The sequence below is a fragment of the Rhincodon typus genome, chromosome 22 (assembly GCF_021869965.1).
Source record: "Rhincodon typus isolate 14 chromosome 22, sRhiTyp1.1, whole genome shotgun sequence".
Classification (NCBI taxonomy): domain Eukaryota; kingdom Metazoa; phylum Chordata; class Chondrichthyes; order Orectolobiformes; family Rhincodontidae; genus Rhincodon; species Rhincodon typus.
Genome location: NC_063353.1, coordinates 16128462 through 16152053, shown reverse-complemented (window position 1 = coordinate 16152053; position 23592 = coordinate 16128462). Strand labels below are relative to the sequence as shown.

At 38.0% G+C, this 23592-nt stretch overlaps 1 protein-coding gene across 1 annotated transcript in view; it reads left to right on the top strand.

Annotated features, from left to right (window-relative positions):
* Nucleotides 1-23311, top strand: part of LOC109912415 (glycoprotein hormone subunit alpha 2) — a 41149-nt gene extending 17838 nt beyond the window's left edge. Inside the window, exons 8-20 of the mRNA XM_048610219.1 lie at nucleotides 771-1198; nucleotides 3210-3381; nucleotides 3630-3862; nucleotides 7503-7686; nucleotides 8752-8962; nucleotides 11384-11559; nucleotides 12525-12594; nucleotides 12724-12830; nucleotides 13921-13952; nucleotides 17275-17385; nucleotides 18344-18395; nucleotides 19927-20029; nucleotides 22730-23311. Of these exons, the coding sequence (XP_048466176.1) occupies nucleotides 1028-1198; nucleotides 3210-3381; nucleotides 3630-3862; nucleotides 7503-7686; nucleotides 8752-8962; nucleotides 11384-11559; nucleotides 12525-12594; nucleotides 12724-12830; nucleotides 13921-13952; nucleotides 17275-17385; nucleotides 18344-18395; nucleotides 19927-20029; nucleotides 22730-23060 (1953 nt within the window). The 5' untranslated portion in view covers nucleotides 771-1027 and the 3' untranslated portion in view covers nucleotides 23061-23311. The remainder of the gene's footprint in view (nucleotides 1-770; nucleotides 1199-3209; nucleotides 3382-3629; nucleotides 3863-7502; nucleotides 7687-8751; nucleotides 8963-11383; nucleotides 11560-12524; nucleotides 12595-12723; nucleotides 12831-13920; nucleotides 13953-17274; nucleotides 17386-18343; nucleotides 18396-19926; nucleotides 20030-22729) is intronic.
* The last annotated feature ends 281 nt before the right edge of the window (nucleotides 23312-23592 follow it).

Here is a 23592-nt window from a genome sequence, read left to right as displayed (position 1 = left end):
ATAGGCTGGGACTTTTCACAGGTGCGTTGGAGATTGAGAGGTGACCTCATGGAGTTTTATAAAATCATGAGGGGTATAGATAAGGTGAATGGCAGGTGTTTTTTCCCTCGTGTGGGGGATTTCAATACAAGGGGGCATATTTTTAAGGTGACAGGAGAAAGATTTTAAAATACATGAGGGGCAACTTCTTTACACTGAGAGTGTTTCGTGTGTGGAATGAACTTCCAGAGGAAGTGATGGATGCAGGTACAGTTACAACATTAAAAAGACATTTGGATAAGTACATGAATAAGAAATGTTTGGAGGGATATGGGCCAAGCGCAGGCAAGTGGCACCAGGTTAGTTTGGAATTATGGTTGGCATGGACTGGTTGGACCGAATGATCTGTTTCCATGCTTTATGTCTGTATGATTCTACTCCAGCAATGTGTAATTATGCCAAACTCCGAGTAGAACTACCTTCATTACCAGCTTGAAGTTTGATTTGCTTTCAGCAGTTATTCTTATGGCATGTTTAAATGAGATTGTCAGTTCATATTGAATAGTCTTGTTTAGTGTGAAGATATACCTATTAAAGAACTGAGTTGATACCATCTGAACTCATTTACACAGGATCCCTCCAGCAACAAGAGTAATAAGATTCTCCTCTAACTCACTATGGGCTAGATTCAAAACAAAGATTAAGACATTGTTGTGTCATCTGTCTGAATTTCTGATCAAATGTTTTTGTTTATGACAAAGTTAATACGCTTGTCTTCTTTTATTTTACAGAACCATATTGCAATGGTGTATGGTCACCCTGGTTTAATGAAAATACACCATCTATTCAGAACAAAGGGGATTCTGAATTACTGGAGACCATTCGCTATAAACTGTGTCCTTTCTCCCCTTATCAAATAAATGACATTGTTTGTGAAGCTGTCAAGTTCCCACAACGACCAATAAGTGAAATAAATGATAATGTTACTTGTGATATAAACAAAGGACTGATTTGTAATTACAATGAACAGACACCTGAGAATCACCTCATGTGTTTGGACTATAGAATTAGGGTGTGCTGCGAGCCAATACTAACATCACAAATTACAACCACAGCCATTGTACCTGTAGTCCATTCTACAATCTATGAGCCTCTAATAACCCATGTCACAAAGAAACCTGTAGAATCTTGTCAGTGCAATTCAAAGCCACCAAGGAAGGTAAGTAAATACAATTCAATGTTAATAATGTATTGAATGAACACTTGAGTCAACGTGTTTTATCATGTTAGAGATCTACAGGATGTTTCAAAGTTGTTACAAATTTTTGATTGAGAAATAATCCAATAGCAATGGAATTTCCTTTTGGCAAATTGTCACAATAATTCAATGTTCAAATTTCTGATGAGATGAGACACAATAGAACCATAAGTTTTATTGTAATCACCCAATGATGGAAGATTGCATCCATTTTCATAGACTTCAGAGTGTCATTCTGTCTTGATCTTTGTACACTACCAAGTATAGTGTCATGTGTAGCAGCAGACAGGAGAAATATGGCATCAAATACATGTAACTAGTTCTATGAAATTTATGGTCAAGGCTAAAATGTAGCTGTGTCTAGACATTAATTGACACTTCAGTTTTATTCCAAAAAATATAAGAAGTATGGCACATTCTGAAGATCCTGAAAATGCACACATGTCTCCAACAGCAAGTCTGACCAATTGAGAAGACAAAATAGATATGTGAGTGTGTACTCTTAATAGTTGCACAAAATTAAATCATGATTGTTGGAATGTCAAGGATCACTGCCAAAAATGACATTTGCAAAATGATGGCCAGAGTATTGGTATTATTGCTTCGATGCAACATCAGCTGGATTCAGCACAAGTCAACTGAATGAATTTTGTTCAGTATAGTCATGTAACTGGTTCATCTGCAACACAAAAGCAGAAAACAAGCTTTATCTTATAAAATTTCCATTAAAATATTTGTTTTAATAAATCTTATATTTTTGGTATGCTACATCTGTGTATTAATTCCACATTTACAAATGCTTCAGCGTAGTATTTTGACTGATGTTCTGGGCTGTCCCATTATGGTGATGGGGTTGTTTGTGGCTCCTCCTTTTCCTGTTAGTTTATTAGATGTCCATCACCATTCAGGACTGGATATCTTAGGGACTGCAGAGCTTAGGTCTTATCCATTGTCTATGTAATCACTTAGCCCTATCAGATACTTGCTGGTTACACAGTTTGCACAAAGTAGTCCTGTATTGGAGTTTCACTAGGTTGCCACCTCATTTTTTATGTACAGCTGGCATGCTGAACTGTACTCTTCATTGGACTAAGGTTGATCTCCAGGCTGGATGGTAATGGCCAATTGTGGATACATTGGGTGATGAGTTTGCAGATTGTGTTTGAATATAATTTAGCTGCTGTTGATGGACCACGGTGCCCCTTAGATACTAGACTTTTAATGCTAGATCTGATCAAAGTCTATCCCATTTAGCACGGCAGTAATGCCACACAATACAGTGGAAGGCATCCTCCGAATAATATGGGATTTGATTTCCACAAGGACGGCAGTGATCACGCATACCAATACTGTCATGGATGCATTGATTGATGATTGATTGATAAAGCAATAATAAATTATTGAACTATACATATCTGCAAAATTCTGGAAAGCTAAAAATTTGTCAGTTTACAGATTCAGCGAAGCTACTTTTCCAGTTCCTATGGAATAAAGATCATTTCCTTAAAAGATAACCTGTCTTAGTGGTGAGGTGATGGCCTAGTGGTATTATTGGTGGACTGTTAATCCATTGACCCAGGTAATGTTCTGGGGACCCAGGTTCGAATTCTGCCAATCCACATGGTGGGATTTGAATTTGATAAAAACCATCTGGAATTAAGAGTCTAATGATGACCATGAATCCGTGTAGGGGGAAAAACCCATCTGGTTCATTAATGTCCTTTAGAGAAGGAAACTGCCATCTTTACCTGGTCTGGCCCATATGTGACTCTGGACCACAGCAATGTGTTTGACTCTTAACTGCCGTCTGGGCAATTGGGGATGGGCAAAAAATCTGCCTGGCCAGCAATTCCCTCATCTCACAAATGAATAAAGAAAAAGAAATTAAATACTGATTACTTTCACCTTTGTATATTTGCCTACATTGAACAGGTCAAAATTAGAACGATAAATTTATTAATTTTCTTTCTAGTGCATGGAGACATGGAAAGAAAACTGCACAATGATTACTTGCATCAGAGGAGATATTTTTAAAATAGATCCCATTACCTGTCCTGCATTAATTAAACCAAGATGTAACAACAACATTGAGCCTGTGAAAGTTCACACTGCAGATGGATGTTGTGAGAAATGGGAATGTGACTGTGAGTATCACTGATTTGTTCAAATTGCTGTCATTTTAATTCTTGTTTAAAACGCTGGGAGCTACCTTCAGCTTTGTCTGGACCATAAAACATACAGGCTGGATCTGTTGCTTATCACACATTCCAGCCAATTTTCTTTTCAATTGATAGTTTAGTGGAAAGGAAAACCAGGTAAGGTGGATCACAGGCAGTATTATTACTCCAGAGTACTAATATTCCTCTGAAATTCTGTTTTGATTTAATTCTAGGTGAATGTGAAATATGGGGAGACCCACATTACAGCACATTTGATGGTATATGGTATGATTTCTTTGAGAACTGCACATATACCTTGGTGGAAGAACGGGTTCCAAAATACAATTTCTCAGTTCTGGTGGATAATTATTTTTGCCTCCCATTCATAAAGAAGTCTTGTCCGAGGGGCCTAATTATTTCTTACAATGGAAATGTTGTACATATTTCAACTGCAGGAACATATGTGGTAAGAACTTTATGTGTCACAATTATATTGCGAAACTAGAATGACAATTTATTATAAATTAAAACCAGTGTCACCAACCAATAAAAAATTTAAGTAAGGATGATGCATTCATTAACTAACATACTCATTGCCTGTAAACCAAACATTGTCTTAACTTTCAGTGACAACTCCCATGGAGAGACATCAAACTATGAATGTAGCCGTGCCTTATTCCTTCTGATCTACACAGTTCATCATTCCATCTTCCATATTCTTATGATCCCTTTATTCCTTCAACTCCTACCTGTTTACTTTCATTAGTTTTGTGGAAGATAATATGAATACAAAAATGACCCATCCTTGCTTAGTATCTGTCCTAATTCCTGATGGCAGAATGGGATTTAGCATGGAGTTCCAAATGATCAGCCTGCCTACAATGTATACCTGTGAAATATTACCCTTCAAAATATCTGGGAGTTATTTTGTTATTACTTTAAACATTTCTGTCAGTTCATAAGAAAACATTTCATTCCAATTTCCATTTTATTCACTTCTCATGTATGCAGGGCATCTTAGATGCAACTCAGCTAATGAAGTACTTCTGAAATATTATTACTGTTATGTAGACAAATGAGGCTTTAAGACTGTACTCCAAATAACATGCATACATAAGAATTAAGAATTTGAGTCAGCTCTGCCATTTAATAAGACCATGGCTGATCTATTTGAGTTTGAATTCCATGTTCTCACCTACTCTCAATAACCTTTGATTCCCCTGCCTAACAAGAATCTATTTACCTCTGTCTTAACAATATTCACTGTCTCCACTGCCTTCTGGAGCAGGTAGTTCCAAAATCACACAAACTTCAGAGTTTGTTTCAAAGTTCTCCTCACCAAATGTTTTAACAGTCCTCCTTAATTCTGGACTCACCCACCATGATTTAAATAACCAGCCGATGTGTGTTGTGTATTGGGTAGAAATGATGGAGTACTTATTGTTGTGATGTGGAGCTGCCGGGGTTGGACTGGGGTGGACAAAGTCAGAAGTCACACAACATCAGCTTACAGTCCAACAGGTGTATTTGAAATCACAAACTTTCGGAGCGCTGCTCCCTTGTCATTTCACCTGACGAGGGGGCAATGCTCTGAAAGCTTGTGATTTCTAATAAACCCCCTGTTGGACTATAACCTGGTGTTGTGTGACTTCTGACTTATTGTTGGTAAAGGTTTTGAGGAACTCCAAGTGTTTTCTTTGTAGTACAAATTAGCAGAACATAGTGACCTGGGATTTCTAGTATTTACCTAAACAGACAGACTGAGCCTCAATTTTACATTTCATATGAAAGATGCTGCTTCTGACACTCCCAGTAATGCACTGAAGTTTCAGCCCAAGTTAGGTTCTTAAGTAAAAATAGAAATTGCTGGAAAAAATCAGCAGATCTGACAGCTTAAGGATAGAAAGGTCAAAGTGAAAACAATTGGTGGAAAGTTAAAATGACAGAATAGCATGTGATGAAATCCTAGTGTAGGGAGTGATAATTAAATAATTCTATGTTATACTTTGCAAAGTTCTGTGCTGACAACTTGTTCATCTGGAGGAATTACTGAAACAAATTTTTTTTATGTACAAGATTGTACAGATAAGGCCTATGATCCTGGATGACTATTTAGTCCAAACTGTGGGTTTTGTAATATAATTATTCTTGACATTATTTTATGATCCCCAATAAAATTTCCTTAAATTAAAATTTGACAAGTCTGCTATTATACATGAATTTCCTAATATGTGTCATTTATATATTTTCCCTTTCATTTGAAATGATTATTGACTAGCACTATAAATCTGCAAGTAATAATGTTGCAAGGAATAATATATGATCATGAGCATTTTCTTGTGTTGTAACTGAAAGGCTCAATGAGGGTAATGCTGTTGATGTGGCTTACATGGACTTTCAGAAAGTGTTTGATACAGTGCCACACAACATACTTGTGAGGAAAGTTGTACATTGAATAACTGGATCAGCAGCAAAGTGGATCCAAAAATCAGCTGAGTGATAGGGAACAGAATAATCGTCAATGGATGGTTTTTGGGCTAGAAGAAGCTTTGTGGTGGACTTTCGCAGGGGTCAGTATTGGGACTCTAGCTTTTCCTGACATATTCTAATGATCTGGATCATGGGGAAATTTCAAAGTTTGCAGATGACACAAAACTTGGAAGAATTGTAAACATACGAGTACTGTGTAGAACTCCAGAAGGATATTGTCAAGTTGACGGAGTAGGTGGATAGGTGGCAGATGAGCTTCAATGCAGATAAGTGTGAAGTGACACATGTTCTCAGGAAGAACATTAAAAGACAATATAGTAAATCATCTGTATCTGTGAAATAATGAATCACAAATTCACCTATCCGCATCAAATATATGTAACAACAAAAATCAACAGCTGCAGGCAAAAATTGTGTATCTGCAATTTTTAACCTATTTTAAACTTATTTTTAAATGAGCTCCGCACTCATGAATTTCATCATTCACAGGGTTTCTCAGAAGCAGAACCCTGTGGATACAGAGGAATGACTGTGCAAAATAGGGGGTACAGGAGTAGAGGGACATAGTATGTGCATAGATCACTGAAAGTGGTGGGGCAGGGAGAGAGAGAAGTAAAACATGCAGTATCCTCAACTTTATTAATAGAAGCAAAGAGAACAAGAGCAAGGAGGTGATGTTGAACTTGTGTAGCACACTATTTAGATGTTAGCTGGAATGTTGTGAACAATTCTGGGCACCACAATGTGGGAAGGATGTGAACACATTGGAAAAAGTGCAGAAGCAAATCTCTAGAATGGTTCCTGGGATAAGGAAACTCGGTTATGATGATAGATTGAAGAAGTTGTGACTGGACTTCCTGGAGAGAAGAAGGCTAAGAGGAGATCTGATTGAGGTTTTCAAACTCATGAGTGGGCTGGACAGAATAGCTAGGGAGAAACAGTTCCCAATCATAGAAGGAACAAGACAGCATAGACTTAAAATGATCTGCAATAAAACGAGGGTGAAGTGAGGAAAAACTTTTTCACTCATCGGTAGTTAGAGCATGTAATGTACTGCCTGGAGGAGATAGGTTCATTTGCAGCCTTCAAGAGGACATTGTATGATTATTTGGATAAAAATAATATGCAAGGTTACGGGGAAGAAAGCAGGAGGTTGGTACTTCATAATGATTTAATCACCTGGTGCAGGCACAAGGTGCTGAACCTCCTCCTTCTGTGCCATGCACTTCTATCTCTTTGTAAATCTATAATCAATATTTTGTTGGTCGTACAATGGTTTCGCCATTTCAAGATTATCCAAGCTCATTGAGTGAAACTTCCTTCAGGTGGCAAAAGAGCGAGAGAGAGAGAGAGAGATGTAAGCAATAGAGACCAAATTCAACTGCTGTTCTGGGGAGCAGATAGTATATTAATCAATGGGACCATCCAGAACTCCTGTATGCCTGAACAGTGTGAAATAATTCTGAGAGAAAAAAACCCCACCAAATTAGCAAAGAAAAAAAGAGCTTAAATGTCCTTTTAATTCAAAAAAAGTTCAAATTAGATATTAATTACAACACCCAAATTCTTTGTAGATTGGGACAGATTTCAAAAGTTCCTTTTTTTCTCTTTTTCAGTTAACAGTCAATGGAAATGATGTGAGACCTCCCTACAATGCAAATGGATTTATCATTACTAAACTGGGCATCAGCACATATATTTCTATTCCTGTTATTCGAACAACTATTACCGCTTACCCTAATGCCTTTAAGATCAGGGTGCCAGAACAATACTTCCTTGACAACACCCAAGGCCAATGTGGTATGTGTTCTGACTATATATAGTTAGTTAACATTATTTATTGATAGGATTGGATGCAGGGATGATAATGCCATTAAATATCAAGGGGAAATAGTTAACCACTCTCATTGTAGATGGTTCAACAAGTGCCAGGCATTGACCATTTCCAACAAGAGACAGTTTAATCATCTCCCCTTGTCTTCAATGGCATCATCATTACTGAATCTCCTAATATCAATATTCTTGGGTTAGCATTGAGCAGTAACTGAACTCAACCAGTCATGTGAATACTGTGGCTACAAGAACAGGTTGGAGGCTTGGAAGTTTGTGGCAAGTAACTCACCTCATGTCTCTGCAGTTCCTGTCCATTATCTACAAGATGCACGTTGGGAGTGTGATGGAATACTTGCTGAACGAGTGCAGCCCTCACAACCCTTAAGAAGCTGACACCATTCACTGCAAAGCAGCCCATTTAATTGATAACTCAACTACCACCACAAACATTCACCTCCTCCGCCATGAAGGATTCCCCAGCCTTACCCCATTGCCTGAGCACGGAGACCCTCAGGTTAAACCACCACCAGTCATCTCTCTTTAATGAGAGAGAAGGTCTATTAGTTTGGTAAGATTATGGCGACTTTTCAACCACCATTGAGACATAGAGGCAGCGACGCACACCATCTACAAGATGCACTGAAGAAATACCTAAAGCTTTCTTCAACACAACCTCCAAACCTGTGATCTCTACCACCTAGAAGGTCAAGGGCAATGGGCGCATGGGAACAATCACCTTTAAGTTCCCCTCAAAGCCACATGCCATCCTGACTTGGACATATATTTTTGTTTCTTCACTTGCTCTGTGTCAATATCCAGGAACTTCCTAACAGCACTGTTGGTGTATCAACACCTCAACGTCTGCAAAAAGATGGCTCTCCACTAGCTTCTCAAGGCCTTTGGCGATGGACAATAACTGATAGCCTAGCATAAGATACTCCTAGATTGTCAGTAAACAAAAAAAACCTAAATATTGATGATAAACTAAACTTTGATCAGTACTTAACGTAATGCATTTTTTTTTGATTTTAGGATCCTGTTCGCACTCCCCACCCCAATGCATAAGAAAAAATGGAAAGGCTGAGCCACCTGACTGTTGTCACAAAACTGCATTTGATTGGAGAGTTCAAGATTCCAGAAAGCCTTACTGTCAATCAGCTGCTACAAATATGCCTTGTATGCCACCACTCTCTCCACCAACATGCAAACCTGAAGAAACAATCTGTGATCTCATTCAAAGCAAGTAAGTGAATTCATTCTTCACATTTCATTTCTTACACTGTAATAATTGAAAAATGATTTGTAGAGCCACTTATATTCTCTACTTTCATTCCAGTTACAATTTCATTTTGTTCATTCATGGGATGTGAGTGTCCTTGGCAAGGCCAGCATTTATTGCCCATTCCTAACTTCCCTAGGGTAGATGGTGATGAGCTGTCTTCATAGTCTGCTACAGGGGTTGTTGCAGCATAATGGTAGTTCCCTTCCCTCTAAGCCAGGAGGCCTGGGTTTAAGTCCCATCCACCGCAGAGATGTGTAATAAGATTGCAAAACAGATTCTTTGAAAAATATCTATTCTGCTGCAGTAATACCAACATTTTGGTGTAGGTACATCCACAGTGCTGTTAGGGAGTGAGTTCCAGGATTGTGACCAACTAGCCTTCTACTATCTAGACCTAAACTCCGTCTCAAAAACTATTTGTCTTTCTAACTTTTTCTTCTCCTTTTTGGAACACCTTAAAGTGAACCTTTTTGACCAATCTTTTGTTCACCTGTGACAATACTTCGTTATGCATTCCAGAGTCAAATTTTATTAGCCAAGATTTCAGTGAAGCATCTCGAATGTTTTACAGTTTGAATAGAGGTTGCTGCTGGTGTTGAATGCTTGAAACAGACATTAAGCTTATTGCTTATGCAAATTGGAGGCGTAACCCCCTACTTCAGCCCCTGAAGTTGTTTTCTGTTTCAGACCAGCATATCATATGAATGGAAAGCCTGGGTCCAAGTCCCACCTAGAGGTGTGTGATAACACTTCTGAACAGGTTGATTAAGGATAACTATCACATCAATGCTGTGACCTGTTTAGTAGAAGCCCTGCAGCCGTATCTGTGGCCCTTAAGAGGAAATACTGGAAGCTGCCTCCTAAAATACAATCCTAAAATCATCTACTTTCGGTGCCGGAGGAACATATTCTACACTAGACTCTGTACATTAAACTTTCTTAGGATCTAGAGAGTCATAGAATTAAAGAACTATATAGCACGGAAACAGACCCTTTGGTCCAATTTGTCTGCGCTGACCAGATATCCTAGGCTGGTCTGGTACCATTTGCCAGCGTTTGGCCCATATCCCTCTAAACCCTTCCTATTTATGTACCCATTCAGACACATTTAAATGTTGTCATTATATCTGCCTCCACCACTTCCTCTGGCAGCTCAATCCATTAATGCACGATCCTCTGCATGACAAAGTTGCTCCTTAGGTCCCTTTTAAATCTTTCCCCTCTCACCTTAATCCTACGCCCTCTAGTTTTGGACTCCCCTACCCTGGGGAAAAGGCCTTAGCTATTCACTCTATCCATGTCCCTCATGATTTTATAAACCTCTATAAGGTCACCCCTCAACCTCTGACCCTCCAGAGAGAATAGCCCCAGCCTATTCAGCCTCTCCCTATAGCTCAAACCGTCCAACCCCAGCAACATCCTTTTAAATTGTTTCTGAACCTTTTCAAGTTTAGCAACATCCTTCCTATAGAAGGGGGACAAGAATTGAACACAGTATTCTAAAAGTGGACTCACGAATGTCCTGTGCAGACATAACATAACATTCCAACTCCTATATTCAATGCACTGACCAATGAAGGCAAGCGTGTCAAATGCCTCCTTCATCACCCTGTCTACCTGCAACTCCACTTTCAAGGAACTATACACCTGTCTTTTTTCAACAACACTCCCCACCAGGGCCCTACCGTTAACTGTACAAGTCCTGCCCTGGCTTGCCTTACTAAAAGCAACACCTCTCATCTCTGATGTGTACTTTATTGTTTCCTGGTAACTTGTTCCTTCTCCTGGAATTATGTGCTAATCTCGGCTGGTGTTCCAATGATTGATGTTTCACGTTACCAGACACCAGCCCATGATCAGCAAGTTGTCTCTAGGGCCATACTTGTTGCCAATAAATCACTGGCAATAAACAAGCCAGGCCAAAGGGTCAATTAGTCCTAGTTTTACCATTCGCCTGTTCAAGTATTTGCAGCAATCACTGCCTCTGAATCATGTTATGGTGAATGGAATCCGATTTTTGGGCTCGGTTCATGTCCCCCCTGCTCCAGACGTGTGAAATAACATCGTGACAGTATAGAAGTCCTATCGTTTCCTAGCCTGCTCTCTGCAGGAGCAACCCACCTCATCTCACTCCCCTGGCTTTCCCCCCTAGCTTTGAAAAGGTTTTCTCTTCAGACAATGGAAAATAGAGAACCCAGAAAGATCTGGTTAGGATCTGCAGCTCAAAGCGATCTAATGGACTGCATATTTTTCACAAGAATTAAATCACAATAGAAAGTAATAGAAAATGGTATGAATGTATTAGTCTCTGTACAGAAATGGAACTGAGATGTTATGATGTACTTTAAATTAATTTTAAGTAATCTGCTTTGTATTATTTAGACTGTTTAAACAATGCAGAAAAAGGGTCAACCTCGACAAGTACCTCAAGACTTGTATCTTTGACCACTGCGTGATAAATTCTACGATTGACTGTACCAGTTTGGAAACTGCTGCTTTAGCTTGTGCTAGTGTTGGCATATGTGTTGATTGGAGGCCTTTCACCAATGGCGTGTGCAGTAAGTATTAGAATTTTTGATATTGCCCAAGTCCATTAAAAATGCAAAAGAATTACTTCCATGTACAGGAGCTAGTCGACAAGTTGAAAAAAAATGCTTCTGAGCAAACTATTTTTAGTGACTGAAATGGTGACCGTAAGATTGCAACTTTGTACAAATATATAGTCAGAAAATTTTGTATTCAATTTACATAGACAATCAAAGCCCCATAACGGGAACAATTTTATGGTGATTGGAGTGTCACCTGTACAATGTAAGATCATAAGGAATTGGAGCAACCATAGGCCATTCCACCTCATCGAGCCTCCTCTAATTGCTGAATAGATTGTGGCGTTAGCTCTACTTTCCTGCCTTTCCCCCCATTACTCTTACCTCTCTTGTAGGTCAGAGCTCTGACCAAAGGCAGCCTATTAGAGTTATTAAAGACCTATCGAGAGCTATTGAGGAAGCCGACTGGACCAGACTACTACAACAGCTGCAGGCCAACTTCTTGAAAGTCTCCTTTCTGACTGTCATGTTTTTAAGGTCCATTTGATGTCTTTCATTGAATGGTGAGCCTGCCTTCTGGTCACTAATTGACCACTTCAAGGACTAGCACAGCCAAGGGACTATGCTCCACACTGTTTACAAGGTTTTGACTCCCATTTGAGTCTGACAGCAGGGTTCTAAAGCCCTCGGGAAATACAAGCCTGTATCTACAATCTGTTACCTACTTCAGGATCTACATTATTGTGAAATCTCTTTTTTGGTAACTTTGCTTATGATAAACTCACAATTTATTTCTCTATCTGTTTATCTGTTGTAGTGCTAAAACTACTCTTGGTACAAGTTGCATTGTGCCAAACAAGCTGGGCAATTGCTGACATTTACAGGGCTTTATTTGATTATACCATGTTCAAAGTGATTGCTTTTTTAGTTAGGTACTTTGCCAATATTTGTATCTAACATATTATTTTGTACTAAAGATTATACCTGCGATCAGGGTTTCGTGTACAGGTCATGTCAAAGCAAGCAAGATGGTCAGTGCAAGAATAAGTAAGTATGTTTTATCTATCCAAACACAAAATTCAACTGTGTTATCTAAATGCACCCATTATTTGTGATATGATTAAAAGGTCCATAATGTTACAAATGTAACTTTGAATGAAATGTTTTCTTCTTCAGTACATTGATAGCTGGGGAGGTATTAACTCCATTCGAAGAAGGCTGCTTTTGTCCAAATGGAATGCTCCTATCTGAAGATAAATCCAGATGTGTTTCTTTTTGTCAAAGTAGGTGATTTTATTTTTTTCTTCTCACATGGACATTATTTATCAATTTCCATTTGCCAAAGGGGCAACTGCAAAATATAAACTACTGATTTAGTCATGGTACTCTATACTTGTGGCTTCAATAGCGCATATAGCTCAAATTATTAGGAATACAAAATGATCAAGGTTATACTAAGTTGTTTAAAAATGCAGTCAGTCACTCCCTGCTATATTTGTCTACCCACAATCTTGCTGCCCCAATTACTGTCTCATGAAGACTTCTGGCAGAAATACTTGCTTCATGTGCTATTGATTTAAAACAGGAAGTCTTGCTTCTCCACACACTGCTGCCAGATAGTATTTCAGCTAATTTCTCAAAAAAAGTGAAGTGCCTTTAAATTTTATAGCAACACCTAGATTCTGGCTTACCATTGAACATGACCTCAATCCCAGGGGCTGCACACGCCATACATTTATAAATTACAAGTGGCTTGAACTCGAACCCATGATGTGGTTCAGGCCTGATCGAATTGGGGACATTTTGCAACTGAGCTTGGGTGACAGGAGGAGGACAATCAATCAGTTTCCTTTCTATTTGTACTAATTAGAATTTAAAAATGAATTTATTTATGACATCTGCGCGGATTTTTCTGGGTCTTTGTTTAGGAGCACAGTTCACCAGGGCATGGCGGATATCAGAAACTCTGTGGAATCCGACTGCATTCTAGTGAAGGAACTCATTTGATATCATTGTGCCTTAAATCCAAGAAATATCTGGCTCATTCATGCCTAGCATGAGGATAATCACTACACTATAATGGCTTTGTGGCTAAATAGGTTAAATAAACATGTCAATAGTAATGTGGAGATCCTTGAGTTGCTACAACATCCAATACACAAATAGGATATGTTGTAAAATATTGTTCTTATTTTCATCAAAGGTGGCATAATCAGCCTGTTACAACAAACAATTACGAGATATCCAATTCATTTCTGAGGAATTGAGCAAGTCCATAGGAAGATCACTAGTTTACAAATAAATCAAACCTATTGTGTGCATATTATAATGAAAACAGGCATATTAATAAACAATTTCTTCTGGTTTTTCTAGTTTGCCGTGACCAGTTTGGACAACCAAGAGAGGTGTGTTCCTAATCTCCGATAATGGTTTTATTAAGAAATTTGTAGACTAAATCAAATACTTATTAACTGCCCTTTAAGATTAAGAAGCTAAAAAAAAAAGTAAATCTATAAAGAATATCTGGAATTACAGCTGCAGATTCAAGTAAATTGAGAACTCTTAAAGTTGAAATCATGCTGTGTAATATTGGCAACATGGGAACACATGAAGTCTCTATATCGTAAGTGGATCAAAACCGTCAGTGAAATAAATGATTAAGGCAAGGATTGTGATCATTTTAATATCACTATCTTGCAATTTCAACCCTTCACAATAAAGTATGGACATGTCCAAAATAGGAGGAGGAAAGGGAAAAGAAAGTGTAAGCTGTATGTTGAAAGTTCTACTTTTGGTTGAAAAAAATTCCTGTGACTTCTTTTTAAAAATGATCAATTTTATTGCTCTGATTGATGCCATTAAGCATTGGGTTTTTCTGTGTTAGGCCACTTGCTAAGTGTGCAACTTCATGAAACCATGTGATCAGTTAAATTATATTCACCCTATGCCACAGTTCCCTGTGAACAGGAGCATTCCAGTAGTTTTGAAGCTGTGACAATTATTATTTGAACAGAACTGGCTTATGCATCCAGAGTGATATTCCCTGTAAATGATGGCCCCAGTATCAGATTAATAGCCAGGTAGACCCAGCTCTTACAGCAATAGGTTCTTCCTTAGCAAAATGAAGCAAACATTTGATCTAGTTAAGCATTTTCTTTTCTGCAAGAAGGGAGTACCTCAACTTTTATTAGCTTTATTAAGCTTTCCATAGAGTTATAGAACCATACAGCATGGAAACAGACCTTTGGTCCAACTCGTCCATGCTGACCAGGTATCCCAAATTAAACTAGTCCTACTTGCCTACGTTTGGCCCATAGCCTTTAAACCTTTCCTATTCATGTACCTGTCCAAATGTCTCTTAAATATTGTAACGGTACCTCCACCTACCACTTCTTCTGGCAGTTTGTTCCACATATGAACCACACTCTGTGAAGAAGTTGCCCCTAAGGTCTCTTTTAAATCGTTCTCCTCCCATCTTAAAAATATGCCCCCCAGTTTTGAACTATGTTAATAACATTGATCTATGATTAGTACAGCTAAAATTTTCTGAATATTCGTTAAGCAGTTTAATTAAAAGAGGCACTTAATACTGTTAAACACAAAAAGGAAAACATTTGAGCATCAAATGACCCCAAGTTATTTATTAATATCTGTAATCTGATTTCCATTCCTATTAAGCAAATAAAGTTCCAATGAACCAGGATCATTAAGGGTAAAATAAGCTGCAGGTAAAATAATCTTCCAATATTTGTTCAATTGCTGACGTTCGAGGCCAATGGAACAAAAAATACATTGCATTCCCTTAAATGGTCAGGAAAATTACATTGTATTTTATTTAATTAATCTGGTCTGGGGTTCTCAACAATTTTATTCTGTTATGAACAGGTGAGAGGGTTTGAATTGACTCCTGTCTTTTCAATCTTTCTGGTTGGTTACAGCAAAGATTTATGTTCTTTTTAGCATGAGGCTATACCTCTTCCAAATTAAAATGTAGTTAAGTAATTTCTATTTTATCAGTAAGGCCAGTCACAAGGTCTCCTTGAGCGAAAGAATTAACAATTTTATTTCCTGCTAATTCCAAAAAATTATGAAAGACATGATGTCAAGTGTACATGCACAAGTATAAAGTTGAAATAGGATAGTCCAGTATGAAAGGAAAATGAAAGGACATACCATTCAGCACTTAAAGTATCCTGGTGGGGTAAGGTTTTTACTGGAGACCATTATTGTTTAGTTGATGTCTTGGATCATCAGTAGTAGCAATTATTTCCACTATCCTTTTGGTTCTAGGTGTTCAGATGTTTCTTTTTGAAGCATACTGTCACCAGATGCTTTCTCCTCTTGAGACCAACAGAAAGCCTTTTCTTGCTGGTTACAATTCTACTGTCAAAAATCTATCTCCTCTCTCTTTGACAAAAGCAGCTTCTTGACATACAAACATCTTTTTGTAATCCCATTCCTATGTTCATTGTCTCCAAACTTGATAATTGCAGGTGTTATTTTCCTCTCCAAGCATTTTCAGCAAGGTGTAAAAATTAATAAAATATAAGGGTTTTTCAAAACTCCTGCAGAAGAGTTGAAAACTTGTCTAGGGACAAAATATTAAATTCAGTTTAGCTGTTTGTTTTCTAATCCATAATGAAGATTGTCCATTTGTGGTCAGGTGGGGTGTGTGACCATTTTAAGTCAGTGCTTTTGATTACCTTTTTAAAACAATTTCAGTTTGTGAAAGTCTCAGATATTACATTGGACTATGGAATTCAAAAATTGAAATGTAACATGATATTTGAAACACAAGAAGCCCCAAAGATCATGATGAAGGGATTCTTTATTCCACTTGCATCAGGTCTTCACAAACATGAAGAGAAATTAAGGTTAAACAACGAAGTATTTACATAGAGTGAAACCTGTAGTTTACATTAAGTTGAAGAATCACTTGTCTGTCTGCTACTTCTTCCCCTGAAGCTGCTTCCCTCAAAGACACCATTTTTTCCAGAGAGGATCTGTTTAACTGCTCCAGCTGCCCTTGTTCACTGTTGCCACCCACTGCTGGAGATTCCATTACTAACAGACCAAATTTTAAATCATTGTGACAACCTAAAATGACTAATGGGTGCTTTCTTCTTATGATACCCCAGGATTCTGGTCCTGGGCATTGGGATCATACCCTTCCTCCAAGCAGAGGATTTGAAGAAAGTGTAGGGGCAGGATGATCAAGGCCCTTTGGTTAACTTCGAAGATTCCTTTACAGGGACTTCAATGGATATTTGAATCTAACAGCTTCGCAACCAACAGCCATAAGGCCTGGGTTAGAAAGCAATGCCGGTAGAGTGTCTGGCTGCATGCCTCACACTGTCCTCAATTTATCAAAAAAGGCAATAGGAAAGACCAGCATTAGGTATATACCTGATTGCCAACTTTAGGAAGTTGTGCCATGGATTAGCCTGATGAATGTAGTTCAAAAATGCCCCACCTCTATCCTGCCTAGGCAAGAGATGGGGGATAATATCAATGCCATATTATTTCTATGTTATGCCAGTCACATAATAAACTTATGCTGTTGCATAAGTATGGGCAAAGTACTGCATCATCATTGTTGCAGGTTGATGGTTTAAAAAAACTTTCTGCACTGTTAATAGAGTAAGAGCTTAAATCATTTGGACAAAGTATCAGTTGGGCCTGGAAATGAAATATCAATATCGTTATTTTGTGTGCTTTCACTCACAGGAGGGTGATACATGGGAGGATGCCAATAATCCATGTATCTCCTATGAATGTACTGAGTTTGGAGTCGTACTCAGAAATATATCCTGCAATCAGGATGAAAGCTGCCCTGAGGTATGTAGTGATCACTGTATATTGTTACCATCATGTGTTTTCATCCACTTTACATACTTTTCTATTACTCTGATTATTATTATTCTATTACCATGTTCATTTAATTGAAGAAACACTTCCAAATATACTCATGGCCCTGGTGTTTATAAACAGCCTCAACATTTTATGTCTTGAATTTAATTATTTTATTCAACAAACTTGCCAGTTAATGACCTCAGCTGTCACTTAACACTCTCAGAATCCCATCCAGCAGCTGCAGGCATGAAACATATTTTAAATGGATTTTGCCAGCATCACCAGACAGGCAGGTAGCAAATTGGCAACTGTCACTCATTTCTGAGTCTGACTGTCTGTTTTATTTAGTTTCAAATTTAAAATATTCTTCATATTTCCCATGTCAATGGGAAATAAAAACAGACACTGTGAAAAATCATCTGCTGATTTGTTATAAGCTTGTCCTGCACTGTTGGCTTAGACCAGTTTAACCTAGTTAGACAAATTAACTTATGATCATAGAGTGGAACTTAATTAAGTTTAGCATTTTGATTTTAAAAGTGGCAATTCAATGTTATTTTGCATCCTTCAATGAAGTTCCTTATTCTTTATTACATTGAGCATACTGTCATTGCAAGTCATATAAATTTATTGTGAATCTATTAAAAACTTCCAAAAAATGTTCATTAAAAATTTGTGGGATTTGATTCAAGAATTAACTTGACATTATTTCCAGGAATTATATCAGATCTAAGGTAAAATGTACTCTGTCTATCAAAAAGTTGTTGCATTAAGAGATGATTTTACATTTAATTTATCCCATTATAAGAAAAATAGATAACAATGCAATAAGAATATTGCATGACAATATTTCAAAAAAAGAATTTGTTTTCATTATAGGCTGTTTATATTTTAGAAGTAATATCCTATACTAACGATTCAATATTTTCTTGAATATTTTTAGTCTGACAGAGTTTACCTCGATCGTTGTTGTTTTGAATGCAGATCGGCACGAGGTACCATTTAATGTGCTTACATAAATTTTAATTGTACTTTGTCACAATATTTATTGAAAGCAAGTTTTAAAAGTGGAATGTATAAACAGAATAGCTGAAAACTGTGGCATGATTTGAACAAGAGTCAAATTTCTGTTCGTACAAATTACTGCCAGAAATTTCTTTCTGATCAGCCACCGTAACTTTGGCAGAAATCACTGCGGAAGTAATAGCATCTGCTCAGGAGAACACATGAATATTTTCCGCTGTGTGTTTTGAGTATGTTTTGCAAAAGGAATAGCAGCAGTTTCTTTCAATCTGATGCAAATTAATATCCATTTCCAATACGTGTTCAAGCATCACGTTGAAGATTTGCAACTTTCTTTCACTGCTGAAATGTTATTTTCTTTCTGGGATACGGGCCTATTAGCACTGCTATTCTGTCTGCATTTTATTGCATTGGCAGTCTTTCATATTGTGAGTCTACATTACGTATTTAAATAGATTGTTAGTTGCATCTGCAGGTGACTTTCAGTCAGTCACAGGGCATTAGAGGAGTCAGCAACTATGCCATGTGATTTGCACACCTGCCAGTTTCTGTTTTCAACAACGGAAGCATCTCCGACACTAATTAAAGATGCTCAATGTGTTTTTTTTTAGAAAGTCACATTAAGAACTTGCAATCATAAAAGTGTTCCTGTTACTTTTGGGTTTGTCAGACTATTTCGTCCTAAAGATGCAGAAGCAGAAGTAGGTCATTCAGCCTATCGAGTCTGCTCCACTATTCCATGTTGGGTTTCTCAACAAACAAAAGAGCTGGAGTTAGGATAAATTGAACAATTTCAGGATGACAGCCTGTAACTAGTGGTGTGCTGTAGTGATCAGTGTTGGAACCACAATTATTTACAATATATATCAATGACTTTGATGAGGCAAGTGAATGCACAATAGCTAAGTTTGCAGAGGACACAAAAATAGGTGGGAAGATTTGTGCTGAGGATGATACAAGGAGTTCACAGAGGGATACAGATGGGTAAAACAAGTGGGCAAAAACTTGGCAGATGGAATATAATGTTGGAAAACGTAAGAGTATGCACTTTGGCAGGAAGAATATAGAAGCTGTATATTATTTCAATGGAGAAAGACTGCAGAAATCTACAGAACAGAAGGATTTGGTAGCCCTTGTGCATAAACCTCAAAATACTGACATACAACTTCAGCAGCTAATTGGGAAAGCAAATGAAATACTGACCTTTATTTCAAAGGGAACCAAGATAACAATAAGGAAAGCTATACAAGGCACTTGTCAGACTACAGGTGAAACACTGTGAACAGTTCTGTGCCTCTTCTCTAAGGAAAGATATAATTGCATTCAAAACAGTCTAAAGAAAGTTCATTCGGCTCAACTTTAGTATGGACGGACTATCTTGTGAGGAGCAGTTAAGTACCATGGACCTATACTAACTGTAGTTTAGAAGTGTCTGATGCTGAGGTAGATTAAATAATCTTCTTTAATTCTAGCACTCACAATAATTTATTTTCCCTACCTTAGACCAATGCAAAGTTAATAAATTTAATGAAACAATCAAAAGGGGATATTGTGAAGCAACGTTTGAAGCAACGCAATGTCTTGGGCATTGTTCATCAGTTACACGGTAAGCTGGGTTTTGATATGTTAAAACACACTGGGCAGTATTTACTGCAATGCATTTGAAAGATGTATTTTATTCCTGAATTCTGGGTTCATATCCAACTGGGACAGTGAAATCAAACCCTTTCCTTCCGGGAGAAGCTAACATCAACATTATAGTCTCTATTTCCTCTATGATCACCCACTTTTCTGTCTCTATCTATTATTACATCTGACTATGGCTAAATATAATTTGTGTTCTCATTGTCATTTAAATTAATATATAATGAATGAATGCTTTGAAGGGAAATTTATCTCCATCATGCAGCAGAAATGTGGCATGAAGATAGTTGAAATGGAATAGATAATAGTCACTCCACTCCTGATTTCAAAACAACGTGTACATTTGATGCATGTATTAAAATCAGTTCCCTGGCCCCTTTATACCTGTGCCACCACTCGCAAGTAAGTCTAGAGACCAATGTGGTAACTCCAGGTGACTTTGAAATTCCCTTTTGTGTGTAGGATAGGCTGAGTGCTTGTCTGATTTCCATAATGAAAGTGTTCAGCTTCCCTGAGTTACCCTCCACTTTGCAAATCCAAAGAGCCCCCGAACCTCCTACCCATTCTAGAAATGAGCTCCAAACCACCCTTTAATTACAGACATCCCATTTGCCTGGCATCAGGCATGGGGTCTGTAGTTCACCCAATTTTCCAGCATGTTTCAGTGTGCGTGCATGAGTGCATGTTTCTGTGTGAGTGCATGGGAGCGTGTTTCAGTGTGCCAGCATGGTGGTGTGTTTCAGTGTGTCAGAGCGTGTTTCAGGACCTTCCTTTCCTTTTGGGTATAAAGTTAGCAGTTATTGCATTGATGAAGCCCGGCTCTTACGATCACTGGGGGTTTCTGTTAGCCCACAGAGACAGGCCTGTAACTCACATGGGGCTTTTCCTCTCGAAGTTAAAATGTTCAACCTTGGCTTCTGTATTTATTGGTAAATGTTTAAAGTTACACCTTTAGCTAATCGCCTAAATACTTCAGTTTTACTTGTGCCTTTCTGAACTCTCATAATTGTTTTCTGTCAAAAAGCCATTTGTGTCAGAAACAATAATTTCCATTTCTACTTCTACCTATTCCAACACCTGACTGCTCAAAGTGACTCATTATCTTGTGAGGATTTGTTGTTAGTCTCCTCATGTGGAAATATGGCAAGAATGTACAATGACAAAAAAAAATCGGTAAAACTTGTATCTTCTTCAGTTTTCAATAACCGCGATGGAACAGCACAGGAAGAGATTGTTTTTCTTGTGGTTATCTTAAGCATTTCCTGTGTTGATTACATATTTGGGAGACTAACTTCCAGAATTAGCTTGAAATGGGGAAGTGACAGAATTAACATGGAGTTGGTTCATCTGCTACACAGTGATCGTTCCACTGCTATTTTGTCCAGAAATATCCTTCGGGCTCTACATTGTTTGCCTGAATCTTAGCTGGGAGCTTCATTGGTGACAAAAGTGGGATCTGATGACATTTTTAGGGCCTATTGGTTGGTATGGAAGCTATGAACCGTTTGCACAGTAAAACCTGGCAGTGCAACAGTGAAATGATGTGTTGAAATGATTTGTGAGGGGAAAGAAGATTCAGGAGAGCACGCCTGGGTTCGACGAAAATAATATGGATTACTGCCTCCAGGTTCCCCTCTACCTTAATTGCAACCCTTCTTCCCAGTTGGGTCAGCCAGTTGTGGGATGCCGCATTCTGCCAAGTGGCAAAAGGGCAGCTGTAAGGCAACCACAACTTAGTTGGGGAAATGACAAAAAAAGGTGGAAATAGTTTCTATTTTATTAGTACAGGAAATAGTAGGTGTAGGAATAACAATATTCCACAGCAGTAACCACATACATTGGTATTGCTTCTTTTGTCAGTAACAATGTCCCTCATTGGTCACAGGAGAATTACCAAAAAACCTATGACACCGAGTTGCATAGAGATATTAGGACAGATGGGCAAACTCTTGGTTAAAGAGATAGGCTTCAAGGAGAAGAGGGAAGCAAACGTCAAAGAGGTGTAAGGAGCGAATTCCAGAACTTTGTGCTGACTCAGCTGAATGATGATGGTATGGAAATCCAGGATTCACATGAAGCCTGGTTCGGAAGAGAACAGAGAGCTCAGAGGATTGTAGGGCTGGAAGAGTTCAAAGAAAAATATAAAGAGAGACAAGGTCATAGAGAGAGAGCTGAACACAAGGATGTCAGATTAGGAGCCAATATGGGTCAGCAGATAATATGTGTCCAGAAAGTGGCAGTAATATTCTATCTACAACAATTTCACAAGAAACAGATATTTTAATTCTTTCATGGGATGTGTCACTAGCTAGGCTAGCATTCGTTGCTCATCCCTAATTACACTTGAGAAAATGATGGCAACCAGTGTTCTTGAACAGCCATTGATCTGGGATCAATACACTCCATTGCTGTTAAGAATGGAATTTCAGGATTTTGACCAATCACCGAATGCAGGAATGGCCATATAATTCCAAATCAGGATGTTTTGTGGCTTGGAGTGGAAGTTGCAAGTGCTGGTGTTCCAATGCATTTGCTGCCCTTGCCCTCTTAAATTTGTGTAGATTACAGCTTTGGAAGATGCTGTCAAAGGCAGCTTAATGACTAAATATTGCACTGATATGTCAACACATATATCATGCACCTTATATAATTATTTTTCTAGATATGACTTCAAAAGACATCGCATGGACTCTTATTGCCAGTGCTGCCGTGAAGACAAGACTGAAAAAGCATCAGTGATCCTACAATGTAAAAATGGAAAGACCAGCAGAGTAGCGTATACCAGTATCAAGTCGTGCAAATGCAAAGATTGCGGAAACAGCTATCAAAATCTGATAAACAAGTCCCAAAAGCCGAAAAGCAAATACCAAAAACCGATACCCAAGCCCCAAAAGCTGAAAAGCAAATACCAAAAACTGAAAAGCAAATACCAAAAGCTGAAAAGCAAATACCAAAAGCCAAAGCCCAAGTCCCAAAAGCCAAAAAACAAGTAGATCAACTGAATAAATGGCATGATTTTGACAACCTAATTTTCCAAATCTGATTTTGATTTTATTCTCATGCGGTCTTTGCTAATTGATTTCTTTCAATTAAATTTCATTATGTTATTTCTTTAAAAAAAACCCTGAAAATCTTGTTTTTGGTAAAGCGTATGGTTTTGTGGCAGGGAGGTGGTTGAATATTTACAATTTATTGGACACTTGGGACTTATGTGATTGGAAACAATAATAAACAAATCTGCTGAGGACTGAATTTTTCCTTTCAATTATTTACAAATAAAATATTTTAAATTTCTAATATTTACAGGTATCCAGCTCAAATAATGTAGTCACGTAGGGCTGCATTCTCATTAGAGAGAGATGACTAATGGTGAGTTTAACCTGAGGATCACCAAGGATTGTCAATTCTGTGGCAGAGTAGGGTTTCTAAGTGAGAGCTTGTCGGCTTCGACTGTTTCTTTTCTTCTTTTTCTTTTCTTTTTCTTTTTCTTCTCTCTACTTACCTCTGTTCCACGGAGGGACTGGA